General features: G+C 40.8%; 1 protein-coding gene across 1 annotated transcript; it reads left to right on the top strand.

Annotated features, from left to right (window-relative positions):
- The first annotated feature begins 1,250 nt into the window (after positions 1 to 1,250).
- LOC132380302 (zinc-binding protein A33-like) lies at positions 1,251 to 27,004 on the top strand. The gene is made up of 6 exons (XM_059949077.1): positions 1,251 to 1,445; positions 17,016 to 17,111; positions 18,167 to 18,406; positions 19,334 to 19,356; positions 20,864 to 21,000; positions 25,745 to 27,004. The coding sequence occupies exons 1-6, from the start codon at positions 1,251 to 1,253 to the stop codon at positions 26,338 to 26,340; spliced, it is 1,287 nt and encodes a 428-aa protein (XP_059805060.1). The 3' UTR covers positions 26,341 to 27,004.
- Positions 27,005 to 27,234: the final 230 nt, after the last annotated feature.

Below are 27,234 nucleotides of genomic sequence, written 5' to 3'. Positions count from 1 at the left end.
AGGTAAGAGGTGGCAAAACTAAAGGGCCTAAGAAGTAATCTGATAGGAGAGGAGAGTTTGCCCTGAGCAAAAAGGGGAGAAGGGGCGAAGGGTTAAGAGGGAAGCCATAGTGGGGAATGGTAAGAGACAAGGGAAGGGGGGGGGGGGAGAGAAATTAATAGAAGTTAGAGAAATTGATGTTCATGCCATCAATAGGGAGGGAACCCAGACAGAATATGAGGTTTTGCTTTTTAACCTTGACAGTAGAGGAGGTTATGTACTGACACATCAGAATGGGAACTAGAATTACGTAAGTAGCATCGTTAAGCACTTGGTCACACCTGGAGATTTATCCACTTCAATGTGCTTTAAGGCCACCAGAGCCACCTCTTTGATAATCCTGTAACTAGGTCCTGATGGTCTCGGCCCGAAACGTCGACAGCGCTTCTCCCTATAGATGCTGCCTGGCCTGCTGTGTTCCACCAGCATTTTGTGTGTGTTGTTCTTTCAATATTCGATGGGTTTCAGTAGGATTCCCCTATCATTCTTCAGAACTCCAGTGAGTACAGGCCCAGAGCTATTAAATGCTCCTCAAATGTTAACCCTTTCATCCCCATAAACCACCTCTGGACTCTCTCCAATGCCAGCAATTTCTTTCTTAGATATGGAGCTCTAATAGATTTTCTTTGCCACTTACAAAAAGGGGGTAACTTACAACTATCCAATCTACGTTTTTCAAATGTAGGAGCAAACTAGAACATCAGAGAAAACTCATGTAGTAATGGAGAGAAATGCAAACTCTGCAGAGACAGCAGTCTAGATGGGGATGAAACACAAATCCTTGGAGCTCTGTGCACCACCCATTCTGTCTTGATCAGCAGAGATGCCCTTGGGTGTTATAAATTACAATAGTAAATTTAAACAGGCCTCTGATTCTTTGAAGCAAAGGAACCACTCATGAAGAAAAACAAAGCATCGTTTTCAAGACCTATGAATTTTTTTTTAAATGAGGTAATTATGTTCATAGTTTTAATTTATTTTTAATTTGGCCTTATCTTACTTTAAATGTCAATCTAAAAAATTGCTGCAACATGTGTAATAACTGAGGTCATACTGCACAGCCCTCCCCTGTGGCAACTTAATATATAACTCACCCCACTGCTTCCTTGATACTATCAGTCAGGATTGTTCTTTATGCTGTACTTACCTTCCTGTAGAAATTTGCAATTTGAAGTTCAGGAAGATTTTAAAACCTTCCCCTACCATTTGACATGACTCTACCAAGTAATCAGGGGAGTATTGCCAGCAGCAATGGGAGTTTGGATGTGCAGTGTGTGATACACAGCGAAAATCTGATCCTCTTCTGCAATGATTGTGTGGAGTGTGTGTGCCCTCGATGTCTGGTGGGGAGCAAGCATAAGACACACAGCTTCTCGCCCTTTGAGGAGGCTTGCAAGGAACAAAAAGTAAGTGTGTGAGCTTTCTCATATAATTCTTCATGCTGATGGTCTTACCACAGAGAGGTACAAGGGGCAAACTTGATGCAGAGTGAAGTGATTGAATGGTACTGTGAAAAGTTTAAGGGGAAAAAAAAGTGGTTATGATAGGAAATATCCTTTGGTGTTACTAAATATTCTTGCAGTTATGTTCTGCTTGTATAAGCAGGGTTGTTGATGAGTAAAAGTGGGACACACTTGCTTTTGGAATATGGATGTCACTGAACAAGGCTGGCATTTTTGTCCTACAGTAATTTACTTCATGAACTAGGTGGCTGATAAGGCACTATCTCTGAGGCAGTTACAAATGTAAGAATAAGAATGGGCCTGCCACAGATAACCTCCAGCTCTATCTTAATGTCATCAATGGCTAGTAATCTCTAACCCACAATACATTGACAAATGCATTTTGATCTCTGCTTCTGAAATTGTATTCTATCAGCTGAACCAAATTTTGTGTGTGTGTGTGTACCAGTCTCCACACACAAAATTGTGGACAAACAAGCAGCACTATAGAAGGGAATGAACAGTTGCTGTTTCAGGCTAAGACCCCAAGGCTGTTTATTCCCTCCATAGATGCTACCAGACTTCCCGAGATCCTCCAACATTTTGTGAGTGTTTCTCAATATTTTCAGTATCTACATATTTCTTGTGTTTATATGTTTCTGACTCCAATCACCCTGGGCTTCATTGTCAATGGACCAAAAGCTGAAACTTTTTCAAGAAACTTCAGATGGAGAATAGCATAGTGAGATCAGTGTAGGCTATGCTAATTTTTGAGAAAGGCAAGAAGAAATTGTTGGGGTTCCTACAAAAATCTTTACCATGGGTGAGTTTCCAGAGAACTGGAGAGTAGACAAAGCTGAGAAAATCTGCAGATGCTGGAAATCCAAGCAACACCTACAAAGTTTCTAAATGACAATAATCTGAATCTGAAGTGCTGGAGGATCTCAGCAGGCCTGGCAGTACCAATGGAAAAGAGTAAACAGTTAACATTTTGGGCTGCGACCCTTCATCAGGACTGGAAAAAAATTCAAGAAGTTAGGGCAAGAAGGTGTGGGGAGGGGAGGAAGAAGTGCAAGGTGGTAGGTGATAGGTGAAACTGGGAGGGGGGAGTGAAGTAAAGAGCTGGGAAGCTGATAGGTGAAAGAAATAAAGGGCTGGAGAAGGGGAAATCTGATAGAGGGTGGAGGACCTTGGAAGAAAGGGAAGTGGGGGAGCACCAGAGGGAGGTAACATGAGGAAATCTGCAGATGCTGGAAATTCAAACAACAACACACACAAAATGCTGGTGGAACGCAGCAGGCCAGGCAGCATCTATAGGGAGAAGCGCTGTCGACGTTTTGGGCCGAGGCCTTTCGTCAGGACATCACCAGAGGGAGGTGATGGGCAGGTACGGAAATAAGGTGAGAGGGGGAAATGGGAATGGTGAAGGGGGTGGGGCAATTACCAGGAGTTTGAGATATTGATGTTCATGCCATCAGGTTGGAGGCCACCCAAACAGAATACAAGGTGTTGCTCCTCCAACCTGAATGTAGCCTCATTGTGGCAGTAGAGGAGGCCATGGACTGACTTGTCAGAGTGGGAATAGAAAGTAGAATTGAAGTGGCTGGCCACTGGGAGATCCCACTTTTTCTGGTGGATGGAGAGTAGATGCTTGGCAAAGAGGTCTCCCAATCTACGTTGTGCCTTACCAATACAGAGGAGGCCACACTGGGAGCATCGGATACAAAAGATGACCCCAACAGACTCACAGGTGAAGTATCTCCTCACCTGGAAAGACTGTTTGGGGCCTTGAATGATAGTGAGGGACAAGGTGTAGGGGCAAGTATGCCATTTGTTTTGCTTGCAAGGATAAGTTCCAGGAGGGTACTCCTTACCTGCCCACCATCTCCCTCTGGTTCTCCTCCCCCTTTCCTTTCTTTCATGGTCTTCTATCCTCTTCTATCAGATTCTCCCTTCTCCGGCCCTTTATCTTTTTCACCTATCAGCTTCCCAGCTCTTAAATTCACCTGGATTCACTTGTACCTTCCACCTTGTACTTCTTCCTTCTCTCCAATCCAGATGAAGAGTCTCAACTCTAAACATCGACTGATTACTCTTTTCCATAGATGCTGCCTGGCCTGCTGAGTTTCTCCAGCATTTTGTGGAGAGTAGCCAATGATGTTCTTCTATTCAAGAAAGCAATAGGGATAATTCAACAATCCACCAGTGAGCCTTACATTAGTAGTAGGCAAGCTACTGGAGACGATTCTCAAGGACAAGATTTACTTGCATTTGGTAAAAATATGGGCTTATTAGGAATAATCAGCATGGCTACGTATGAGGCAGGTCATGTCTTATGAACTTGACTGAGTTTCTTGTGGAGTTGACAACTGATGGGAGGTCAAATATAATGGGAAACTATACAGTAAATGGCAGAACCGTTGGGAGCACTGATGTACAGAGGGATCTTGAGGTGCAAATCCATAGCTGACAAATAGAAAGAAGGCAAACAGCACGTGTGTTAATCGGCTGAAGCACTGAGTGTGAAAGTTGGGAAGCTTTATAAAACTTTGGTCAGGCCATTATTTGGAGTGTTGTTTAGATTCTTGTCACCACATTACAGGAAGAATGTGGAGACTGATGAAGGTGCAGGTGAGGTTCGTTCACCAGGATGTTGGCTGGATTAGAAAGATCATCTATAAAAGGAAATTGGATAAGTTTGGTTAGTTTTCTCTGGAGCATCGTAGGCTGAAGGGTGACTTGGTAGAAATATATAAAACCATGAGAGGCAAGGATAGGGTAGATAGTCTTTTCCCCACAGTGGAAATGGCAATTGCTAGCAGGCGTAGCTTTATGGTGAGAGGGGAATGCTTTTTTTTTAAACACAGAGAGTAGTGAGTGCCAGGAATGCACTGACAGGGATTGTGGTGGTACGGACTTAACAGTGGTGATTAAGGAGTAATTTAGACAGGCAGGGAATGATGGGGGTGGGGGGGGGGGTAGAGGCAGATGGAATCACGGTCGGTACAGGTGCTATAGGCCAAAGGGCCAGTTCCATTGCTGGTTTTAAGTGCCAAATGCATGATCCATCTCGGCCTCCGGTGGTCCCCAGATTGAGAGATGCCATAACCTGTATGACACTCAGGACTGGGCTAATGGGTGGCAAATAATGTTTGTTTCATACAGATGGTGGATAATGACAATATCCAACAAGAGGAAATCCATCTATCAGCCCCTGACATTCAATGGCATTACCATCACTGAATGCCCCATTATAAATATCCTGATCAGAAACTGAACTAGAGTAACCATATACACAGTGTGGCTACAAGAGCAGGTTACAGACCAGGACTCATGTGGTGAGTAATTCACCTCCCAACATCCCAAGCTTGTCCACCATCTACAAGGCTCAAATAAGGAGTGTGATGGAACACCTTCCACTTGCCCGGATGAGTGCCTATTTGACTACATACAGGTCAGGGCAGTGCATTTGACAGCCACCCAGTCCACATCTATCCATTCACTCCACCAGCTGTTTTACAGTAGCTGCAGTGTGTATCATACAGAATGTTCTGTAACAACTCACCAAGACTCCTAGACAGCATCTGCCTCTACCACCTGAAAGGAAAGGGGCAGCAGGTGCAGGGGAACACTACCTCCTGGAAGTTGTCCTCCAAGCCTCACACTATTCTGAGTTGGAAAAATTAAATTTACTGTTTCTTCACTGTCACTGGGTCAAAACCCCTGGCACTCCCTCCCTAACAGCACCGGGAGTATAGTCACATTTCAGGGACTGTAGCATGAGTATGTAAAACCAGGTTATTGTTTCTAACTATTGGTATTGGGTTTGGTTTATTATTGCCAAATGTACCAAGGTATAGTGAAAAGTTTGTCTTTCAAACTGTTCATACAGATCAAATCATTATATAATATATTGAGCTAGAATAAGGTAAAACATTAACAATGCAGAATAAATATAAAAACTACCCAAAAGGTGCAGTGCAAATCAATGATAAAGTGCAAGATAATGAGGTAGACTGTGAGGCCAAAAGTCCATCTCATTATACATAATTTCCATTTATTATATAAATGGGATACAATATGGTAGCTTCTAGCCACCAGAGCTTATAAATTTTATATTATTTTATATTAAAATTATATTTATATAAAAGTTCATAGCCTTTATATTTCCAATTTATTTAATTCCATGATGGGATCCATGGATATTCTAAGCCTGCTCAATAGTGATGCTACTATACTCACTATTTTAAGCATGTAGGAATTGCTAGCAAGGCCAGCAATATTGCTTATCCCTAACTGTCCTTGTGAACAGTGGTGAACCACCTTCTCAACTGATGCAATCCTTAGAGATGATTCTCTTTTCCCTGTGTCGTTGGGTACGCAGCTCCTAGCTGTAGAAGCAGGGTCACTCGCCTCTTATGAACCCCATTGTTTTCCATCAGTTCATTTGTCATTGGTGCAAGGGAGGTACTACAAAGAAACAGACCATTCAACCCACAGTCCATACCAACACTAATACCTTCTTGAGTGTCCAACCCAAATTCTTCGGACAAAGAAGCTTCTTCTGAATTTCCTGTTGGATTTTTTTGGTGATATTGATCAAAAACCTGCAGATGCTTGAAATCCGAAAGTAAAAACAGAAAATGCTGGAAACACTCAGCAGGTTAAGTAGCTTCTGTGGAGAGAGATCCAGAGTCAGAGTGAATCAAGGCTGTCATTCTTGGTGGTGAATTCAGTGGAATTGAATCACCAATTATTTGCTGTTATTGGTCCACCAGCAGATTCATAAACAGTGTATCATTATTCCTGTGGCTGATGTCAAGGTACCTAGTCATAGACTTTAACTAATTGCTATCCCTGGGCTTAGTTCTTAGTTACCTTTCTTTCTTAGAGCCTTCTCAGCTTTTGGAGGCTGCTCCTATTGAGATGCAAATGGAGCTGTTAGAGCAGTCCCTGGACAATAACAGATGCATGTGGAGGCTGCTCATTTGTACCTATCATTCTGACAAATGTAGCTTGTCGGTGTTCCCCTCTGACAATGTACAGAAGCCCACAATAGCCTGGTGCTTCTGAGATTATGCTGTGATCTTCTTCAGGAATTTGCCCTCACTTGGCCTTGCAGGTTCCAGTTGTAACAGTACAAAACAATGCAAAATAGCCCCTTCTGCCCAAGTTATCCAAGCCTACCAAGCTGCCAACCTGAGCTACTCTCATTTGCCCGTATCTCTCTAAAACTTTCTTCAACTTAAAATTCTTTGGTGTTATAATTTCAAAGGATCTCTCCTGGTACCAGCTCGTAAGTGTCATTACAAAGAAGACATAGCAGCACCTCTACTTTCTTAGAAGTTTGCAAAGATTCAGCATGTTATCTAAAACTGACTAACTTCTACACAGTGAAGAGAATACTGACTGGTTGCATCACAGCCTGATACAGTAACACTAAATGCCCTTGGATGGAAAAGCCTACAAAAAGTAGTGGATACAGCCCAGTCCATCACAGGTAAAGCCCTCACCACTAGTGAGTACATCTACAATGAGTGTAGAAAAGCAGCATCCATCATCAAAGACTCACATTTTCTAAGTCATGCCCTCTAATCATTGCTGCCAACAGGAAGGAGGTTCAGGAGCCTTGGGTCCCACATAACCAGGTTCAAGAATATTATTAATCCTCAACCATCAGGTTCCTAAACAAGAGCAGATAACTTCACTCTCCCAATACTGAACTGATTCCACAGAGTATGGACTCACTTTCAAGGATTCTACAACTCCTCTTCTCAATATTACTTATTTATCTATCATTATTATTTAGTTTCCCTTGTATTTGCACAATTTGTCTTTTTTGCACGTTGATTGTTTGGTTTGTGTAGTTCTTCATTGATTCTATTGTGTTTCTTGGTATTTATTGTGAATGGCCATAAGAAAATGAATCTCAAGGTAGTGCATGGTGGCATATATGTACTTTTAATTTTGAACTTATCCATACATCTGCCTCTGCCACGTCCTCATATACCTATCACTCTCTGCATGGGAAAGTTACCCTGTAGGTTCTCATTATCTCTTTCCTCTTTCAACCTGAACTTTTGCCCTCTAGTTTAAGATTCCTTCACCATGGGGAAAATGCTGTGGCTGTCCACTTTATCCCCTTATCCCCTTTTATCATTTTATATACTTTCGCTCCTGGGTAAAAAAAAATCCCAATCTAATCAATCACTCCTCATAACTCAATCCTCTATCCCACCAATATCCTTCTGAATCTTTCCTGCAGCCTTTCTAACTTAAATCCAACCTATGCAAAGATGGCCAGAACTGCACATAATGTTCCAAGTGTAGTATCCACAATAGCGGAAGGCAAGCATGCCAAAAACATTCTTCACCATCCTGTCTAGCACTTTGCAGGAACATTTGTACATCTGTTCAACGACACTTTCCATGGCCCTGCAACGTACTGTGCAGGTCCTACCTTGCTTTAACACTTCACACTTGCCTGAGTTAAATACCATCTTGGCTCACTTTCCCAATTGATCTAGATCTTGTTATCTTCTACCAAAGCATCAAGCTTGTTCTCATGTATAAATCTAAAAACCATGCCAACTCCATCCTCAACCAGGAAGCTAGATCAAGAAAAATTGATTAGGATTTATTTCCAGTAAGCAGGACTGTCTTAACCCTATTTTTCTCTTCAACTTAAAGTGGTAGCAGTCTCCCCAAACAACAATTGGAAAAAAATCACCAACACATCTTTTGAGCAGCTAATGTTCACTATGAAGTGATTTTATTACCAACTGGGGGAGAAAGAAAGGAACACAATCCTTCCTGCTGTATCACAGGCGAACTGCTGGCTCTAGTGCTGGGGGGTGGGGGGGGGGAACTGATAAGCTGCAGTTGTTTGATCAGTACAAATGAGCAGCCTGCAAAAAAGAAAGGTGATCTAGCCCAAGGAGAACAATTAGTTAAAGTCTACTCTAACTACTGACCAGGTGGCTGGACATCAGCGGCAGGAAAATTGCTGAATCTATATTAAGGAAGTGGTAACAGAGTAGTTAAAGAATGACAATACAACTGAGAGTGGAGAAGACATTTATTATAGGAAACCGACTCTTTCAAATATGTTTGCATGTTTTCCTTAGCTAGGTGACTGGAACCAGGTCACAGCCTCAAGATAAAGAATTGACCATTCAAGCAAAGATGAGAGGAAATTTCTCCACACAGAGTGTGGCAAATATTTGGAGATATTTATCCAAGAGGACTGTGGAGGCTGGTTATTTTCAAGACATTAATACATTTTTTGGATTTCATGGTATCAACATATGGGGTTGCATTAATGAGTAGGAAATAGCACTGAGGTAAAAGGTCAGTCACGATCAATGCATGGCACAGCATCCTGCTCATGTGTATTTTTTACGTTTCTTGCAAAGCATTCCTGGAAAATTATATGTTATTTTCTTTTATGTCTCTGAGGCTCAGTGAATAAGTCTCTATTTCCATTAGGATTCAGTCTCACATGCTCATGTTGAATGATATAGCAGATATAAGAGGCTGAATGGCCTACTCCTGTTACTACACTATGTTCTTAAACTCCAGATGAAGGGTCTTGACCAGAAACCAACTGTTCAATTCCACAGATGCTACCTTACCCACTGAGTCCCTCCAGCACAGAATATTACAACAAAGGAGCAGGCCTTTTGGTCCACAATGTATATACTGCACACAATGCCAAATTAAACTAAACTACTTCTGGAGGCACATGATTCATATCCCTTCATTCCCTGTATATTCATGTGTTAACAGTTTGTTAACCACCAATATCGTATCTGAATCCACCACCACACCACCCCTGCAACCCATTCTTGGTGTCCATTAAACATAGGAGCAGAATGAGGCCATTCAGCCTTTTGAGTCTGCTCCACCATTCGACCGTGACTGATTTTTTCCCTCTCAACCCCATTCTCCTGCCTTCTCTCCGTAACCTTTGATGCCTTAACTAATCAAGAACCTACCAACTTCTGCTTTAAATATACCTAATGACTTTGCCTTCAAAGCCTTCTGTGGCATTGAATTCCACAGATTCACCAACTTGTGGCTAAAGAAATTCCTCCTGATCTCCCTTCTAAAGAGACGTCCTATTCTGGGGCTGAGCACTCTGGTCCTAGAGCCTCCTATTAATGGATACATCCTCTCCGGGTACACTTCAATTAGGCCTTTCAATATTCGGTACCCACTACTCTTTATATAAAGAAACTTGCTCCACACATCTCCTTTGAACTTTCTCCCTTTCACCTTAAAAGCATAGGTATGTCCTCTAGTATTTGATATTTCTAACTTTGGTAGATATTCTGACTGTTGACCCTCTCTATGCCAAAATCTCTGTGAGATCATGGATTTCCACTGGGTGCCCTAGATTTTTCTTCTGCATCAACAAAGGTGTACTGGATAGATGATTATTTGACTACAATAAATTACCCATAGTGTGGGTGATTGGCAGGAAATCAGGATGACATTAATGGGTACATGAAAGAGAATAGATTTCAGGGAAATAGAATTGATGGGCTTTAATCCTGTTAAGTGACAGATGATTTTTGAAGGGCAAACAAGTTTAGGCCATTCACAGTTAATGACAGGGTGTGTTGATGAACACAGGGAGTACAGTCCATTAGTCCTTGAAAGCAGCAGCACAGGTGAAAAAGGAGTAAATAAGACATTTGAGATACATCCCTTCATAGCCATGGCACAGAATACAAAAGCTGGGAACTGTTTTTCTTTGGCTTCAGATTCCAGCATCTACAGTCTCTTGTGTTTGTGTTCTTTCACCACTTAGTGCTCTAGTCTTAAAAGTTTTATTCAAATTTCACATTACATTTTTTTCCAGTACTGAAGCAAAATAAATGTTTGCTATAGTAGGTGATTTTGACTTTCCACATATTGTCTGGGAATCCCAGATAATAAGTCTAGATGGGATAGAGTTTGTCAAATGTGTTCAGAAAAGTTTTCTTCATCAGTATGTAGAAGTCCCAATGAGAGAGTGTGCAATACTGGACCTTTTATTAGGAAATGAGACAGGGCAGGTGGCAGAAGTTTGTGTAGAGAAACACTTTGCATCCAGAGACCACAGTGCTATTAGATTCAAAGTAGGTCTGGTCTGTGAGTTGAGATTCTAAATTGTAGAAAGACCTATTTTGATGGTTATCAGAAATGATTTGGCAAGTGTGGATTGGGACATGCTATTTACTGGCAAAGGTGTTCTTGGAAAGTGGGCTGCCTTCAAAAATGAAATTTTGAGAGTATAAAGTTTGTATGTGCCTGTCAGAATAAAAGATAAAGATAACAGGAGTAGGGAACCTTTGTTTTTAAAAAGACCTATTGAGGCCCTGGTTACGAGTAAAAAGGAGATGCATAGCAGGTATAGGCAAGTAGGAACAAATGAGGTGCTTATGGAGTACAAGAACTGCAAGACGACACTTAAGAAAGAAATCAGGAAGGCTAAAAGAAGGCATGAAGTTGCTCTAACAGACAAGGTGAAGGAGAATCCTAATGAATTCTACAGGTATGTTAAGAGCAAAGGATTGCTAAGAACAAAATCGATTCTCTGGAAGACCAGAATGGTAATCTGTGTGTGGAGTCAAAACAGATGGGAGAGATCTTAAATGCATTTTTTGCATCTGTATTTATTCAGGAAACAGATAGAGAGTCTATATAAATGAGGCAAAGTAGCATCAATTTCATGGACCCTATACAGATAAGGAGGAGGTGTTTGCTACCCTGAGGCAAATCAGAGTGCATAAATCCTCAAGGCCTGACAAGGTTTTCCCTCGGATCTTCCGGGAGGGAAATGCAGAAATTGTTGGGGACCTAACAGAGATATTTAAAACTACCTTAGCAACAGGAGAGGTACCGGAAGATTGGAGGATAGTCAATTTTGTTCTACTGTTTGAAAAAGGCTCTAAACAGAAACCAGGAATTTATAGGCTGATGAGTCTGACATCAGTTGTGGGAAAGACATGGACTGATAGTCAACGTGGCTTTGTGCATGGTAGGTCATGTCTAACCAATCTTATAGAGTTTTTCAAGGAAGTTACCAGGAAAGTGGATGAAGGCAAGGCGGTGGGTGTTGTCTGCATGGAATTTAGTAAAGCATTTGACAAGGTCCTGCTTGGAAGGCTATCATGGCTTACAGAGGAATCTGCATCAGCTGGAAAAATGCAGGTAAAATTTAATGCAGAAAAGTGCAAGGTTTTGTACTTCAGTAGGACCAACCAGGGTAGGTTTTACACAGTAGGGCACTGAGGTATGTGGTAGAACAAAGGGATCTGGGACATAATTCGTTGAAAGTGGTGTCAGAGGTAGATAGGGTTGTAAAGAAAGCTTTTGGCACATTGGCCTTTATAAATCAATGTATTGATTACAGAAGATGGGGTGTTGTTTTAAAGTTGTATACAATGTTGGTGAGGCCTAAACTGGTGTATTGTATGCAGTTTTGGTCACCTACCTACAGGAAAGATGTAAACCAGGTTGAAAGAGTGGGGAGAAAATTTACAAGGATGTTGCTGGGGCTGAAGGACCTGAGTTAAAAGGAAAGATTGGCAACACACACAACACAATTGGTCTGACATGAGGAACTCAGCAGGCCAGGCAGCATCTATGGAAAAGAGTACAGTCATTTTGGGCTGAGACTTTTCATCAGGTTTGAAATCAGGAAAGATTGAATAGGTTAGGGCTGTATTCCGTAGAAGATTAAGAAGAGATTTGATAGAGCTATACAAAATTGAGGGGTATAGACTGGGTAAATGCAAGAAGGCTTTTTCCACTGAAGTTGGTTAGGACTATAACCAGAGGTCATGGGTTAAGGGTAAAAGATAAGTTTAAGAAGAACATAAGGGGAAACTGCTTCACTCAGAGGGTGGTGAGAGTGGAATAAGCTGCCAGTGCAAGTGGTCCATGCAAGCTCGATTTCAACATTTGAGTAGTTTGGATAGGTACAAGGGTAGTAGGGACATGGAGGGCTCTGGTCCCAGTGCAGGTCATTGGGAGTAGGCAGTTTAAATGATTTTGGCATGGAGTAGATGGGCCAACAGGCCTATTTCTGAGCTGTGCTTCTCTATGACTCTTTAAAAACAGGAAATCCAAGACACACTCTTGGTGGGACAACTGTGGAGAGGGAAACAAGGTAAGTAATGCAGGTGAATAACCATACATAAGAAGTAGGGAAGTGAGAAAACTTACATGCTTGTAATTGTAGAGATGTGAGGAGTGGGGAGAAGCAGGGAGGAAACTAGGGTTGCCCAAATGACACAATTACCTTACATGTCATATATCCAAGGGATTGTGCTTGGAGCACTGAGAACAATTAGGGAGAGGGAAAAAGATAATGATGAATAAGTGGTATGACAGAGCATATTCTGGTAAACTGAAATTAGAGAGAGAGTTGGGAATACCCTGCCAAGAGAAAGATTGATGACCTTACATGAGAATAAGCCTATTCTGACACAAGTAGAACTGGAAAGACTGGTTATCTGAAGTTGTTGAGTTCAGTATTAAATTTCAAGTGCTACAATGCAGATGAGGTAATGTTCCTCATACGTTGTTGAAACAGTGTAGGAAGCCAAAGGCATTACAGGTCAGAAGATTCAGAATTCTAGTGACAGGCAAGTGGAAGCTTGGAGTCATGTCTGCAATCTGCAAAATGGTGTTCTACATCTCCTGTGGTTCCAAGGGGAGGTGTTGAGAGAAAGGGTGTGACTGGTGTACATGATGAAATGGATGAGGGAGTGGCAGAGAGAACAGTTCCTTCAGAATACTGAATTGTGAGAGGAGGGGAACATGAACTTATTTCTTTTATTTTGAGATACGTCATGGTAACAGGCCCTTCCAGCCCAAAGAGCCTACGGCACAATTACACCCATGTGACCATTTAACTTACTAATCTATATGGCTTTGAAATGTGGGAGAAAACTGGAGCACCTGGAAGAAACCCATGCAGTTATGCGGAGAACATGCAAACACTTTACAGTGATTGGAATTCAACACGGGTCATGGGTGTTGTAAAACAATGTGCCAACTGCTACACTACAGTGCCGCACAAAAAAAAATATGCACGTTCTGGTACTGGTGATCCAACTGACAAAGAGTATTGCAGCAAGTACTGATACTGCAATGTACTGGGATTGCTTCATCTCTCTCGGGTGAAACTATCAATGCCCAGGACTGCCAAGCTGCATCCTTATTTGCAATCTTGTACCCCTATTTGTAAAGTCTGTACAATTTACTATGTAAAACAAAACATAAGCAACACCGTTGTGTCACTTGGTGATGATTACATATATTTCCCCTGTAAAGCAAGTCCCCACTGGCACTGAAGCTTAATAAAGTTTTTAAAAACAGAAAATCCAAGGCACACTTATGCTGCTAAACTGTAGAAAGAGAAACAGAGTTAACATTGTGAAATAGACATGTTGGTTGAGTCTTCTCATCTATGGTAGGTGAAGCAACAGATGAGAAGCAAAAACATCTCAGAAACATTGATGTGAAAAGAATCATGCACAGACAATTGTGACAGAGGTGACAAAACTAGGAGAAAGTTCCTTCAAAGCAGGGTGGGGGATATAGATAAGATAATCGGATGTCTGTCAGTTTGTAATGGATATTAGTCATTGGCTTATCACCTATGAGAGAGTAGTCAAGAGAGGAAAAGAAAAGTCTGAAATGGACCCTGTGAAAAGGGGAGCATATTAGAAAGTGGCAGGAAAGGTAATGAAAGTTTTGAGTTCTATATAAAGGAACAGCATCAATACAATCATCAATGTAATACAGGAAGAGTAAGGGAGAGTAAGGACAAAAACATGCACTGTTTCATGTATGTCACAAGCAGGTGAGCTGACTTGGACCCATCAAAATTTGTACACATCACCTTTGATGTGGAGTGGAGTTAAGAGCCATACTACCTAGATACAGTCTCTTTGCTCCACCAAATTGGCACCAACCATCTAGCATTAATTTTGCGCGGATCCTACTCTCTTCACGTTCTTTACTCACTCCCGTTCCCATTTAGCTCACCTCAGACTCTACTGCTCACTTACACAGTAGAGGAAATTTACATTGACCATATAACCTACTAATCCAGTCATCCTCCAGTTGTGGGAAGAAACCACAGCACCCAGAGGAAACCCATATGGTCAGAGGGGAAACATCAAATACATACCCTGGAGGAGAAGGCTGAATCTGGACCACTGGAGCTGCGAGGCAGAAGCTCTGCCAACTGGGCAACTGTTATACACACCTATAAAAATGTTTAGCTAGGTGACTGTGGGTAGTGGAGATGCTTTGGATGACTAGAAGGAAGCGGAGGGGCCCTAAAATTGGATAAGGTGTATCATCCATAGCGAAGATGAACTGACTGTGACAAGGAAATCATTAGTGGTGAACAGCTTCAGAGTTGACATGCATGTAAATAGGAGGGACTAGACATAAAGAAGTAAGTTCTACTGGACAAAGGCATCTGAAACAACGGGTTTATCAGGACAGCCTTGCCTATGGATAGAGTCAGAGAGTTGTGGGGAAGTAATAGAAGTGGGTGCAGGGTTAGTCTTTGATGTTGGAGGCTGCTTGGAGTGGGGGGGGGGGGTAAAGTCACTGAGGAAATAAGGTCAGCTATTGTCTAGGAGATAACGGTCTAATGTTCAGTCCTGGGGTCACATCCCACTAATAGGAAGGAGGAGGTACATCTCACAGTTACAGTTGTCTCTCTAACTGTTGAGACTCCTCTGCAGAGAACCCTCTCTTAGGTGACACCAAAATCAATTGCATCACCCAGCCAACCTTTATTCCCACTCTATCATAAATTATGACTCTTTTGTTCCCTCTACAGCCCTCCAGCATAGAAGATGCTCGTTTTCTCACTTTTCTAGTTCTAGTGAAAGGTCAATGACCTGAAACATTAACTATGTTTCTCATCAGGTGCTACCTGACCTGTTGAGTGTCCTCAGCATTTCGAATTCCCAACTTCAGCAGAGTTTTTCCTTTGCATTTCATGAAAAGGCAAGGTTGCTTAGTGTTATTGTCAAGTACCACTACCCTGAGGTGGTTGGAAGAAAGTTAAAAGAGCCAGAAGATATTGTTGGCTGAAAGGCCTGTACTGCGCTGTACTATTCTATGCTCTTAGTTCAGGCTCCACAGAGGCAAGTCAAGGAACAATTCAATAAATCTATCACTGACAATTTGAAAAGACCTGTCTGGATTTATGTATCTCCAGTTTTACCATATTGTGGCCGAACCTTAGTTGGATAACTCGTTCCTAACTTGAGAATGAAATACTGCAGGTGCTGGAACTCTGAAACTCTCAGCAGATCTGGTAGTGTTGACAAAAAGATAAACAGTCATCCAATCTGTTCCTCTGTCTGATCTGTTCAGCACTTCCTAATGTCATATGTTACTTTTCTGATGCCACAGATTTTCTGACATACAAACTGAAATGAATGTAAGCAATAATTGTTCAGTCTGCACCTTGACTAGTCCATGAACCAGTTCTCCAACATGGCACAAGTATTCAGATTTTAGTGGGGTCAACTTTGCATACATTGTTAATTCTACTATCAAGTGATTATAATTCACCTCCCCATTCCCACACCAACAATTCTGTCCTTGGTCTCCTCCACTGCCAGGGTGAGGCTAAACACAAACGAGAAGAAGAGCACCCCATATTCTCCTTGGGTAGTGTACAATCCAATGGCATGAACATTGAATTCATCATTTTCAAGTAAACTGCTTCCTTCTGTCCCTTTCCACCTCCTCCTGATCTACCGAGTTTCTTGACACTCAATCCAGACCCCATCATCCTGGTTCTTTCCCCTCCTCCAACCACTCTATCTGCCCATTTCCTACACTCTCCTCCCCTACTGGATCCTTCACTACCTCATTTGGTTCCATGTTCCACCTTCCTCTCCTAACAGACTCCAGCAGCCCTTTGTGACATCCACCCTCCAGCCTTTGTTGCTGTTTTCACCCATTCCTCCTGCATCTGTTTATCATCCCCATTTCCCACTTACCTAGATCCACCTATTACCTGCCAACTCTTGCTGCACCCATTCTCCTCACCTCTTTTATACCGGTTATCTCCCTTCTACCTTATAGACCAGACAAAGGGTCATAATCCGAAATGTCATCTGACCATCTTTCTCCACATTTGTTTATTTACAGATCCATCCAATTTTACAAAACAACTAAGGAGCATTCTGGTGAAGAAGCAGTGATCTGGAGAGCTCTACTTCCTTCACTAAATTGGAATTGGAATTGATATATTATTGTCACATATAATGCTATGGCACAGAATGAATATCTGTCCACTCCAAGTAGACCAAACCCTTTAAGTCGTCCTCCCTGTGGCCCTACAAATTATTTTCCCTTTAGTATTCATCCAATTATCTATTGAAGCCAGCAATGGATTCTGCTTCCACCACCATTACGAACTGTGGATGGCAAATCTTCTCTGCTCCCTGTATCACTTAATCTTTTCCTCACTTTCCTCTGTGTTTTTTTACAATCAAGGTACAGATTTTAAGGAAAGTGAAGGATCTGAAGAAGATTCATGAAAAAGTCAAGAAGGACACAGATCGCATTTCTCTGACATTAAAGGATGTTGAGGTACAGAGAAACTGATAAACATCTTCCCACAAGTTAGCAACCTATCGTTATTGCCTCTGACCTTATTATTTACAACCTATACCAAAGGCCTCTCAGCCACAAACAATAGCCTTTGGAGACAAATAAGTATTTGCCATTTCCTGCTACAGTTACCTGGAGAGTAGAATATAAGGCAGTTCCATTTAATGGCATCAACCATGTGGCAGCATTAGAGCAAGAACAATTCTAGGGCTCCTTCTGCAGCAGACTTGATGACATCATAAACATCACTATTGGTCATTACCTAGAACACATAACAGTAGATTAAGAACGGTTTTTAAAATTGAGCTTTGGGTAAATGGGTGAAAAACCTTCCAAAACCTTTCAAAATTACAACTCCTCCTTTTAACATTTAGTTATTAAAATCAATGGTTTTAATCCCAATTAACAGATTCATCTCTATGCTAGTTGGCACTATTGGTCTTAGCCAGTCACTGTTTGTCAAAATATTGTCTATTATTTATTACCTCCCATCTTTCACCAACTCCATCAAACACTTCAACCAAACTACATCACACTTTTATTCCCCAGCTCCATCAGACTGTCCCTCCCCATATCCATCAGATCCACCCTCCCCAACTCCATTAGACCCTCCCTCCTCAACTCCATGAAACCCTCCCTCCCCAATTCCATTAGACCCTCCCTCAACTCCATCAGAACCTCCCTTCCCTCCTCCCACATCAGAGTCTCCCTCCTCAACTTCATCAGACCCTCCCTCACCAACTCCATCACACCGTCCCTCCCAAACTCCATCAGAACCTCCCTCCACTCTCCCCACAGCATCAGAGCCTTTCTCCTTAACTCCATCAGACTCTCCGTCACCAACTCCTTCAGACTCTCTCTCTCCAACTCCATATGACCCTCATTTTGTTCTGGTATCATCACATCACCTGTCATTGTTTCCCTGATATTTTCAGGAAGCCTCAATATTGGGAACTTTACTTTCATTGTTCTATCCATCTCAGCTTCAAATAATGCTTCTCATTAAATGATTTGAACTGGTTTGTTTTGTGCAGCGTATTGTCGTAAGAACTAAAGCTTCCGTTGAGGAAAAGTACAACAAGATTAGGGAACTACTGGAAAATGACATGAGAACCACAATGAACCTGATTGAAGCTGAAGCCTTGTCAATGGAAACCCTGATTACAGTACAGCGTGTGGACAAGGAGGCATATAAGGATGCAATTACTTCAATAATGGAACGAGTAAATGAAATGAATAGGAATACAGACTCTGAAAATGTACAGACACTACAAGTAAATATACCTATTACTTAAATCAGAACTCAGTTCTTGGTTGCATGTGTACGTCCTGGCAAACAGACATGAAGCTGTTTCAGAAGGTTAATATTAAGGAACAAAGTACATTTTAGTTCATAGCACTGCACTAATAGAGCAAAGTTCCTGCCATTTTTACCCACACTACAAATAGTACAGGAAAATATTGATAAAAGATAATACATATAATAATAATAAGGAGAAGGCTGTTCAGCCCATTGGGTCAATGCTAGCTCAGGAGACCAACCCCATTAGTCCCACTCACAGTTTCCTTATTTTCCTGGTATTTCTGCAACTTATTCTCTCTCACCCCTTCTCAACAATTCTCTCTTGATTCTTTTATTTGTCAATTACCTACACTAATGGGTAATTTACCAATCTCAATGGTGGGCAGAGCAGGCTTATAAATCAAATAGCTACTCTTGTTTCTTTCTTATGTTTTTCATTATAGATTCCAATCTTTTCCTAAAAAAATAGCAAAATAAAACCTCTATGCCTTATTCCATCAAGAATCCCCAGAACAGGGACAGCATGGGTTAGAATAAAAATCTCTCTGCTCTGCCCCTCCCCCCAGCTAAGATCTACATTATCAGATCATTCAGTTTGGTTTATTTATCTTGAGATACAGCACTTTAACAGACCCAACTAGCCTGACGAACCCATGCTGTCCAATTACATCCAATGTAACCAATTAGCCTACGTACCTGTATGTCTTTGGAATGTGTGAGGAAACTGGAGCACCTGTAGAAACCCACATGGTTATGGGGAGAATGTACAAACTCCTTACAGACTGTGGCAAGAATTGAACCCAGGTTGCTGGTGCAGTAAAGCATTGCGCTACTGCCCCATGTACTACTTATCATGTATATTCTGCTGACAGTCTAAACATTTTTTTTTGTATTTTAGGAATTCATGAGTTGGAAGACACGGTAAGAATCATTCCTTGTGGAATTCTTTCTTAGTTTAAACCTGGTGATTCTGAGATATCATCCATCACAGAAACGTTCCAGTTTATTCTGCTTTGAATTTGTATTAAATTAATGGGTGTCCGATATGAAAAACAAACTTGATATAAGTGAGGTACATTTGACGAAGGAACCAAAGTAGTATTTGGCAATGGATGAAATGTGGGGAAGATAGAGGATAGGTAAAGTGAGCCTAATAGGAAGAACAGACAGGACTTGATTAATGGACACAAAGTGACTTGATGAGCTGAAGTCACAAACTGAAGTTAGATATGGCCCTTGTGGCTAAAGGGATCAGGGGGTATGGAGAGAAAGCAGGTACAGGGTTCTGAGTTGGATGATCAGCCATGATCATACTGAATGGCGGTGCAAGCTCGAAGGGCTGAATGGCCTAATCCTGCACCTATTTTCTATGTTTCTATGTTTTAAACACAAAAAAATCTGCTGATGCTGCAAATCCAAAGCAACACACACAAAATGCTGAAGGAACTCACCAGGCCAGACAATCAATTGTTAACTCTTTTCCATAGATGCTGTCTGGCCTACTGTGTTCCTCCAGCATTTTGTGTATGTTGCTGATGGGCTGAAGTGCATTGATTTCAATGCAAGGAGTACTATAGGTAAGGAAGGTGAACTTAGACCTGAAATATGATGCTGTGGCCATTACAGAAACTTGATTGAGAGAAGAGCAAGATTTTCAGGGTTTAGATTTTTCAGATGTGATGGAATGGAATGTAAAAGAGGTGGGGATTGGCACTACTAATCATGGAGAATGTATTTACAGAGGTCATCCTGGAGGGCTCATTCAGTAAGGCCATATATGGATAGAACTCAGGAATGAGAAAGATGTCATCACCATAATTGGTTATACTATAATGTTTCGAACATCCAGTGGGAGATAGGGGAACAAATGTGCAGACAGATCATGGAAAGGTGCAAAGACAACAAGGTTGTTGTAGCGTGTGATTTTAATTTCCTCAATATTGATTCCCTAATTGCCAACAGTATAGAATTGGTTAGGAGCATCCAGAAGGACTTCTTAAAACAGTATTTAGATAGTCCAATCAGGAAAGGGATTGTACAGCCACTGGGTATTGGAAAATCAGCTTTGATAATTGATTGGAGTTTCAATGGGGAGTACTTTGGGAACAGTGAGCGTTACTCTGTAAATTTAAGATAGTTATGGATAAGGGTAAGTCTGGACCCAAGAAGCTAATGCTAAATTGGGGAAAGCTAATTGCTACACAAGATTATACAGGAGTTGAGGAATACAGATTGAGAACATCTCTTGGGTAAATTCAGATCTGACATATGGGAGTCTTTGCCATATCCATATCAGAATTTGATACTTGGGTCAATGTTGGGTGGTGTATCCAGTTTTGTTTCTTCTCTATTTAAACTATTACTAGCTAAGGTGCAAACCCATAATAGCACATTTTATGAACATATTTCTCTTTATAATTCAATTTAGACTTGAAACTTTTGAAGATTTACAATTGTCATTTGGTAAAGAATTGCCAGTAGAGAACAGACGATTGAAATCACTGGAACGTTCTGTTGATGAGCTGTATCAGTCGGTGAAGAAGCTGCTTCCACGGATGTGGGAATGTAAGTGAGAGGATTGTTCAAAGATGAGACAATATGTCACCTGTACTCACCTAAGTTTAGAAGAATGAGACATCATCATATGAAAGGGTATAAACACTTATGGGGATTGCAGAATATTTTCAGTGGTAATGTTTTCCTGCTTGAGCTGTCTAGAACCAGAGGTTTACAGTCTGAAGTTAAGGACAGAAATACATTTTTTTCCCCTCAGAAAGCAGTGAGTCAGAATCAATATTAGGTTTATTATCTTATGATGAGAAATCCGTTGTTTTGCGGCAGCAGTACAGTGCATAGGCATAAAGTTACAAATAGATCACAGAAATAAACAGTGCAAAAATGGAATAATGAGGTAATGTTTGTGGATTCATACTCTGTTCAGAAATCTGATAATAGAGGGGAAGAAGCAGGTTCAGAATTCTTGAATCTGAGGGTATGCTCCAATACTTCTTCTCCAATAGTAGTAATGTGAAGAGGTGGTTCAGGTCCCTAGTGCTGCCTTCTTGAGGCCTGGTTTCTTGAAGCTGTCCTTGAAGGTGGGGAGGTTTGTGCTCATTATGGAGCTGGCTGTGTCTATAACTCTTTGCACCCCTTTGCGATCCTGTACATTGAAGCCTCTGTACCATGCCATGATACAACCAGTCAGTATGCTCTCCGCTGTGCATCTATAGAACTTGTAAGAGCCTTTGGTGTCATACTGAATCTTGCCAGACTTCTAACATTGTAGAGCTGCTGTTGTGCCTTCTTTGTGATTGCATGAATTTGTTGCGCAACAGGAGAGCACAAGAACTTGAAGCTGCTCACTGCAGTGTATTAGCTATTTGGAGAGGTTGGACAGACTTGAGTTCTATACAGTACTCTGGAGTGTCAGAGGCTGAGGGCAGAAGTTTATAAAACTATAAGAGACAATGATATGGTATAAATTTAGTGTCTTTCTTGCAGGGTGGAAATGTCAAATACATATGTCAAGGACATAGGTTTAAGGTGAGGAGGGAAAGTTTAAAGATGTGTGGGGCAAGTTTGTTTTTTACACAGAGTGCTGGGAATAGTGGAAAGTGGAAACAGATTTGATAAAAGTATTTAAGAGGCATTTAGAGAGGCAAATGAGCATGCAGGGAATGGAGAGAAAAGACCATGTGCAGGTTGATGAGTTATAATTGGCTTCATGGTTGGCACTGACATGAGCTGAAGAGCCTGTCCCTGTGCTGTATTTCTTTCTTCTTCTTTATTGGAAGGTGGAACTACTGGTAGGAATTGAAAGATTCGTTTGTTTCTATTTCTTAAATTCCTAAGATCAAGACCATAACACCATTAGAGACAGGAGCAGAATTAGGCCACTTGGCCCAATCAGCCTACTCTGCCATTTCATCATCGCAGATTCACTTTCCCTCTCAACCCTATCCTCCTGCCTTCTCCCCTTAACCTTTCACACCCTAGTTAATCAAGAACCTATCAACTTCCTCTTTAAGTACACCAAATGACCTTGCCTCTGCAGCCACCTGTGGTAATGAATTCTACAGATTCACCACCCTCATCTCAGTTCTAAATGGACATCCCTATATTCTGAGGCTGTGTCCTCTGGTCCTAGACACCCCACCTACAGGAAACATCCTCTCCACATCCATTCTATCTAGCCCTTTCAATGAGATCCCCCATTTTTCTAAATTCCAGTGAGTACAGGCCAAGATCCATCAAACGCTTCTCATATGATAACCCTTTCATTCCCAGAATCATTCTCTTGAATCTCCTCTGAACCCACTCCAATGTCAGTACATCCTTTCTTAGATAAGGTGCCCAAAACTACTCACAATACTCCTAGTGAAGCCTCACCAATGCCTCAGCGTTACATCATTGCTTTTATAGTATAGTCCTCTCGAGGTGAATGCTAACATTGCATTTGTCTTTCTCACCACCAACTCAAGCTGCAAGATAACCTGCTGGAAATCTTGCAGAAGGACTCCCTTTGCACCTCAGATTTTTGAATTTTCTGCCTGTTTAGAAAATTGTATATGCTTTTGTTCCTTCTACCAAAGTACATAACCATACAGTACTGACACTGTATTCCATCTGCCATTTCTTTGCTCATACTTCTAATTTGTCGAAATCCTTCTGCAGTCTCCCTGCTTCCTCAACACTACCTGCCTCTCCACCTATCTTCATATTGTCTGCTAATCTGGCCACAAAGCCATCATTCAAATTATTTATTTATTATGTAGAATGTAGCTGTTCCAAAACAGAACCCTGCGCAACACCACTCGTCACCACCAGCCAATCAGAAAAGACTCCCTTTATTCACACTCTCTGCTTCCTGCCAATCAGCTAATCCTTTATCCATGCTAGTATCTTTCCTGTAATACCTTAGGCTCTTATCTTGTTAAGCAGCCTTATGTGTTGCATCTTGTAAAAGGCCTTCTGAAAATCCAAGTGCACAACATCCATCAATTCTCTTTTGTCTTTCCTGCTTGTTATTTCCTCAAAGAATTCCAACAGATTTGTCAATCAAGATTTTCCCTTAAGGAAACCAAGGTGACATTGATCTATTTTATCATGTGCCTTCAAGTACCCTGAGACTTCATCCTTAACACCTTCCTAACCACTGAGGTCAGGCTAACTGACCTATAATTTTCTTTCTTCTGACTCCCTGCCTTCTTGAAGAGTGGAGTGACATTTATAATTTTCCAGTCTTCTGGAACTATGCCTGAATCTGGTGACTCTTGAAAGATCATTATTATACCTCCACAGTATCCCCAGCCACCTCTTTCAGAATCTGGTGTGTATATCATCTGGTCCAGGTGACTTATCCACCTTCAGATGTTTCAGCTTCCCAGTAGTAGTAGTAATAGCAACTGCATTCACTTTTGCCCCAACACTCTTGAACTTCTGACATACTGCTAGTATACTGTAGTACGACTAAATCTCCACAGTGAAGATGGATGCAAAATACTTATTTAGTTCATCTGCCATTTCCTTGTCCTACATCCTGCCTTTAGAATACTGCTTTGTATTTGGAATGTATCTAACCAGTGCATTCTGAATTGCTCCTAGAAACTCCAGCTATTACTGAACTGCCATAATCTCTGCTAGTGTCCATTTCCAATCAACTTTGGCCAGATTCTCTCTACTTTCTCTGTAATTCCCTTTACTCCACTTGTAATACTGATACATTTGACTTTAGCTTCTCCCGCTCAAAAATTCCTTTACCTAAACCTCCTTAATCAAATCCAGTTCATTACACAAAACCCAATCCAGAAAAGCCTTTCCCTTAGTGGGTTTAACCACAAGCTGTTCCAAAAAGCTTTCTCATAGGCAGTCTACAAATCTCCCCCTTGGGATCCAGCACTAACCTGATTTTTCCAATTTACATACGTATTGAAATCCCCTGTAACTATCATAAATTGCTCTTTTAACATGTGTTTTCTATCTTCTATTGTAATTTGTAGCCCACATCTTGGCTACTGTTCAGAGGCTTGTACTGTATATAATTCCCATAAGGGTCTTTTTACCGTTTCAGTTTCTTAACTCTATCCACAAGGATTCTACGATCCTACGTCATCTCTCTCTAAGGATTAGATTTAATTTTTTACCAACAAAACCACCCCAACCACTTTTACCTACCTGCCTGTCCTTTCAATACAATGTGTATCCTTGGATGTTAAGCTTCTAACTATGATCTCTCTGTCACGACTCACTAATGTCCACAACGTCATATCTACCAATCTCTAACTGCGCTACAAGATCATCTACCTTATTCTGTGTACTGCGTGCATTCAAATATAACACCTTCAGTCCTGTATTTGTCTCCCTCTTTGATTTTGTTCCCTTGTTACACTGCAACTCATCCCGCTGACTGTAATTTTGTCCTATGATTTTCCTGTTCTTCCTGACAGCCTTACTGCACATTGCATCTACTTGTATAACAACTACCCCATCTTCAGTCCTATCGATCTGGTTCCCATTCCCCTGCCAATTTAGTTTAAACCCTCCCCAACAGCTCTAGAAAATCTGTTTGAAAGGATATTGGTCCCCCTCTGGTTCAGGTATAACTCATCCCTTTTAAAAGGATCATACCTTCCCCAGATGAGATAACAATAATCCAGAAATTTGAAGTCCTGTCCCAGTTCCTCAGCCATGGATTCATCTGCCAAATCATCTCACCCTTTGTGATGCATGGCACAGGCAGCAATCCAGATTTTACTATACTGGAGATCCTGCTTTTCAGCTTTCTACTCAGCTCACTAAATTCTCTCTTCATGACCTCCTCTTTGTTCCTACCTATGTCATTGGTGCCAATTCATACCAAGACTTCTGGCTGCTTACTCACCCCCTTTAGAATACCATGCACCCAATCCGGGACAACCCTGATCCTTCCACCTGGGAGGCAACAGACTATCTGGGTGTCTCGTTCACATCCACAGACTCTTGTGTCTACTCCTCTAACTATGGAATCCCTATCACTATTGCAGACCACTTCTCCCCACTTCCCTTCAGAGCCACAGCATCAGATTCAGTGCAGAGACTTGGTTGCTGCAGCTCCCCACAGTAGGTCACCCCCTCAACATTATCCAAAGCCATATACTTTTTATTGAGGGGAATGGCCACAGGGGTAAATCATCAAGGATGGTATGAGGTTGAATTACTTCTACAAAGATTCATTCCTAATTACTTCAGACTTTTAGATATTGCCTGTTGTATAGTGAGTAATCAGCTTTAAGTTTTAGTGAAATAAAATAATGTTTTTTTTATTTTACAGTTATAAGGAACATTACCCTCAATGAAAATACAGCACATAGAAATCTCATTATATCAAGAGATCAGACGTCAGTGCAGTACTCTACTACACCTGTTAATGTCCACGAAAGTTCCATACGTTTTGAAAACTCTTTCAGTGTTCTAGCAAATGAGTACTTCTCGTCAGGCAAGCATTATTGGGAGGTGAATACAAAGAACAAGAATGAGTGGAACATTGGTGTCACATATTCCTCTATCGCCAGGAAAGGCAAAGAATCTACTCTCGGCAAGAACAAGTATTCATGGTCCATTCGAATGGTTGACAAAGAATATTATGCATTCCATGGTGATGAGTGCATTTTGCTTGATCTGAGCAATGCAGACCAAAACTGTGAACGCTTGGGAATATTTCTAGATTATGAAGAGGGGCGCTTGTCTTTTTACAATATTCACCGAGGCACCCATCTTCACTCTTTTAAAACAAAGTTCCGGAAACCAGTATTTCCTGCATTTAGTCCTGTTTTATCCAAAAATTCAAAAGATAGTGAACCAATTGTATTGTGTCATTCAGGCATCAAAATCAAGGAAATTACTGACACAGACGGTATAGAATTTTAAGAAGGAAAATCCTGATTGATCATCAATTTGACTTTGGAGTTACTTGGAAAGTAGTTTGCATTGTATTCTAAAGCTTAGTTTACTTTGACTATGAGTACTTGATAAATGCTTCAGCAGAATTGTACTTTTTATTTATAACCAACTACTATTTCTCTAGTTATTGCCCATGGTGACATATTACCCCTAGACTAAATGTAACAAATTGTCATATTTGTCCTTTCTTGTTTATTTCCAAGTTCAAAAAGGGGATTTAAATATTGGTATTGAATAGTAGATGAGAAAGTTTCAATTTTGATTATATAATTTCCAAAGCAAAAAATTCCTTTTGTGCAATGCCTTCATAAGTTACATATTTATAGATGCCTTTATTTTTTGTCATAAGTAGTATCATTATTGAATTACAAAAATAAAATTAATTCATTTATTCTTATTGTGTCTCTCTTAGAGATTCTAAGGCAAAAAGTAATAATGTGGTAGTGGGTGAGAATTAGACAGTATACATATGGCACATAATGCTAAAATCTTATTTTTCAGTGTTGTTAACATGAAATAAAATTAACTTGAAAGTCACAAAGTGGCTAACATAAAGGAGACATCAGATGTAACCAGAAGATCTTCAAGAATGTATGTAAAAGAATGCAAATAAATTACGATTAAAAGTAGAAGGTCAATTTCAGTACATCTACAGTAGATAAGTTAACTTAGTTTTTCAAGTTTCCTTTTTTAAAAGTTGGTGTCATTCAATGTTGTCAATTAATACATTGCAAGTCAATTAAAACAATTTGATGGAATATTATTGTGATTATTTTTTGTTTCTGGTTGCATCATTTTCTGAAATAAATGTATAATATTTTCAAATGAAGTAATAGTATATATTTAACAATGTAGCACTTT

The sequence above is a fragment of the Hypanus sabinus genome, chromosome 1 (genome assembly GCF_030144855.1).
Source record: "Hypanus sabinus isolate sHypSab1 chromosome 1, sHypSab1.hap1, whole genome shotgun sequence".
Taxonomy (NCBI): domain Eukaryota; kingdom Metazoa; phylum Chordata; class Chondrichthyes; order Myliobatiformes; family Dasyatidae; genus Hypanus; species Hypanus sabinus.
The sequence above is the reverse complement of the archived record's forward strand: the minus strand, read 5'-3'. Positions and strand labels throughout refer to the sequence as shown.

Coding starts and splice junctions, on each gene's coding strand:
- LOC132380302 (XM_059949077.1), top strand. CDS start 1,251: ATGACTCTACCAAGTAATCAGGGGAGTATTGCCAGCAGCAATGGGAGT. Junction 17,112..18,166: donor TGACATTAAAGGATGTTGAG/GTACAGAGAAAC, acceptor TGTTTTGTGCAG/CGTATTGTCGTAAGAACTAA. Junction 18,407..19,333: donor AAAATGTACAGACACTACAA/GTAAATATACCT, acceptor TTTGTATTTTAG/GAATTCATGAGTTGGAAGAC.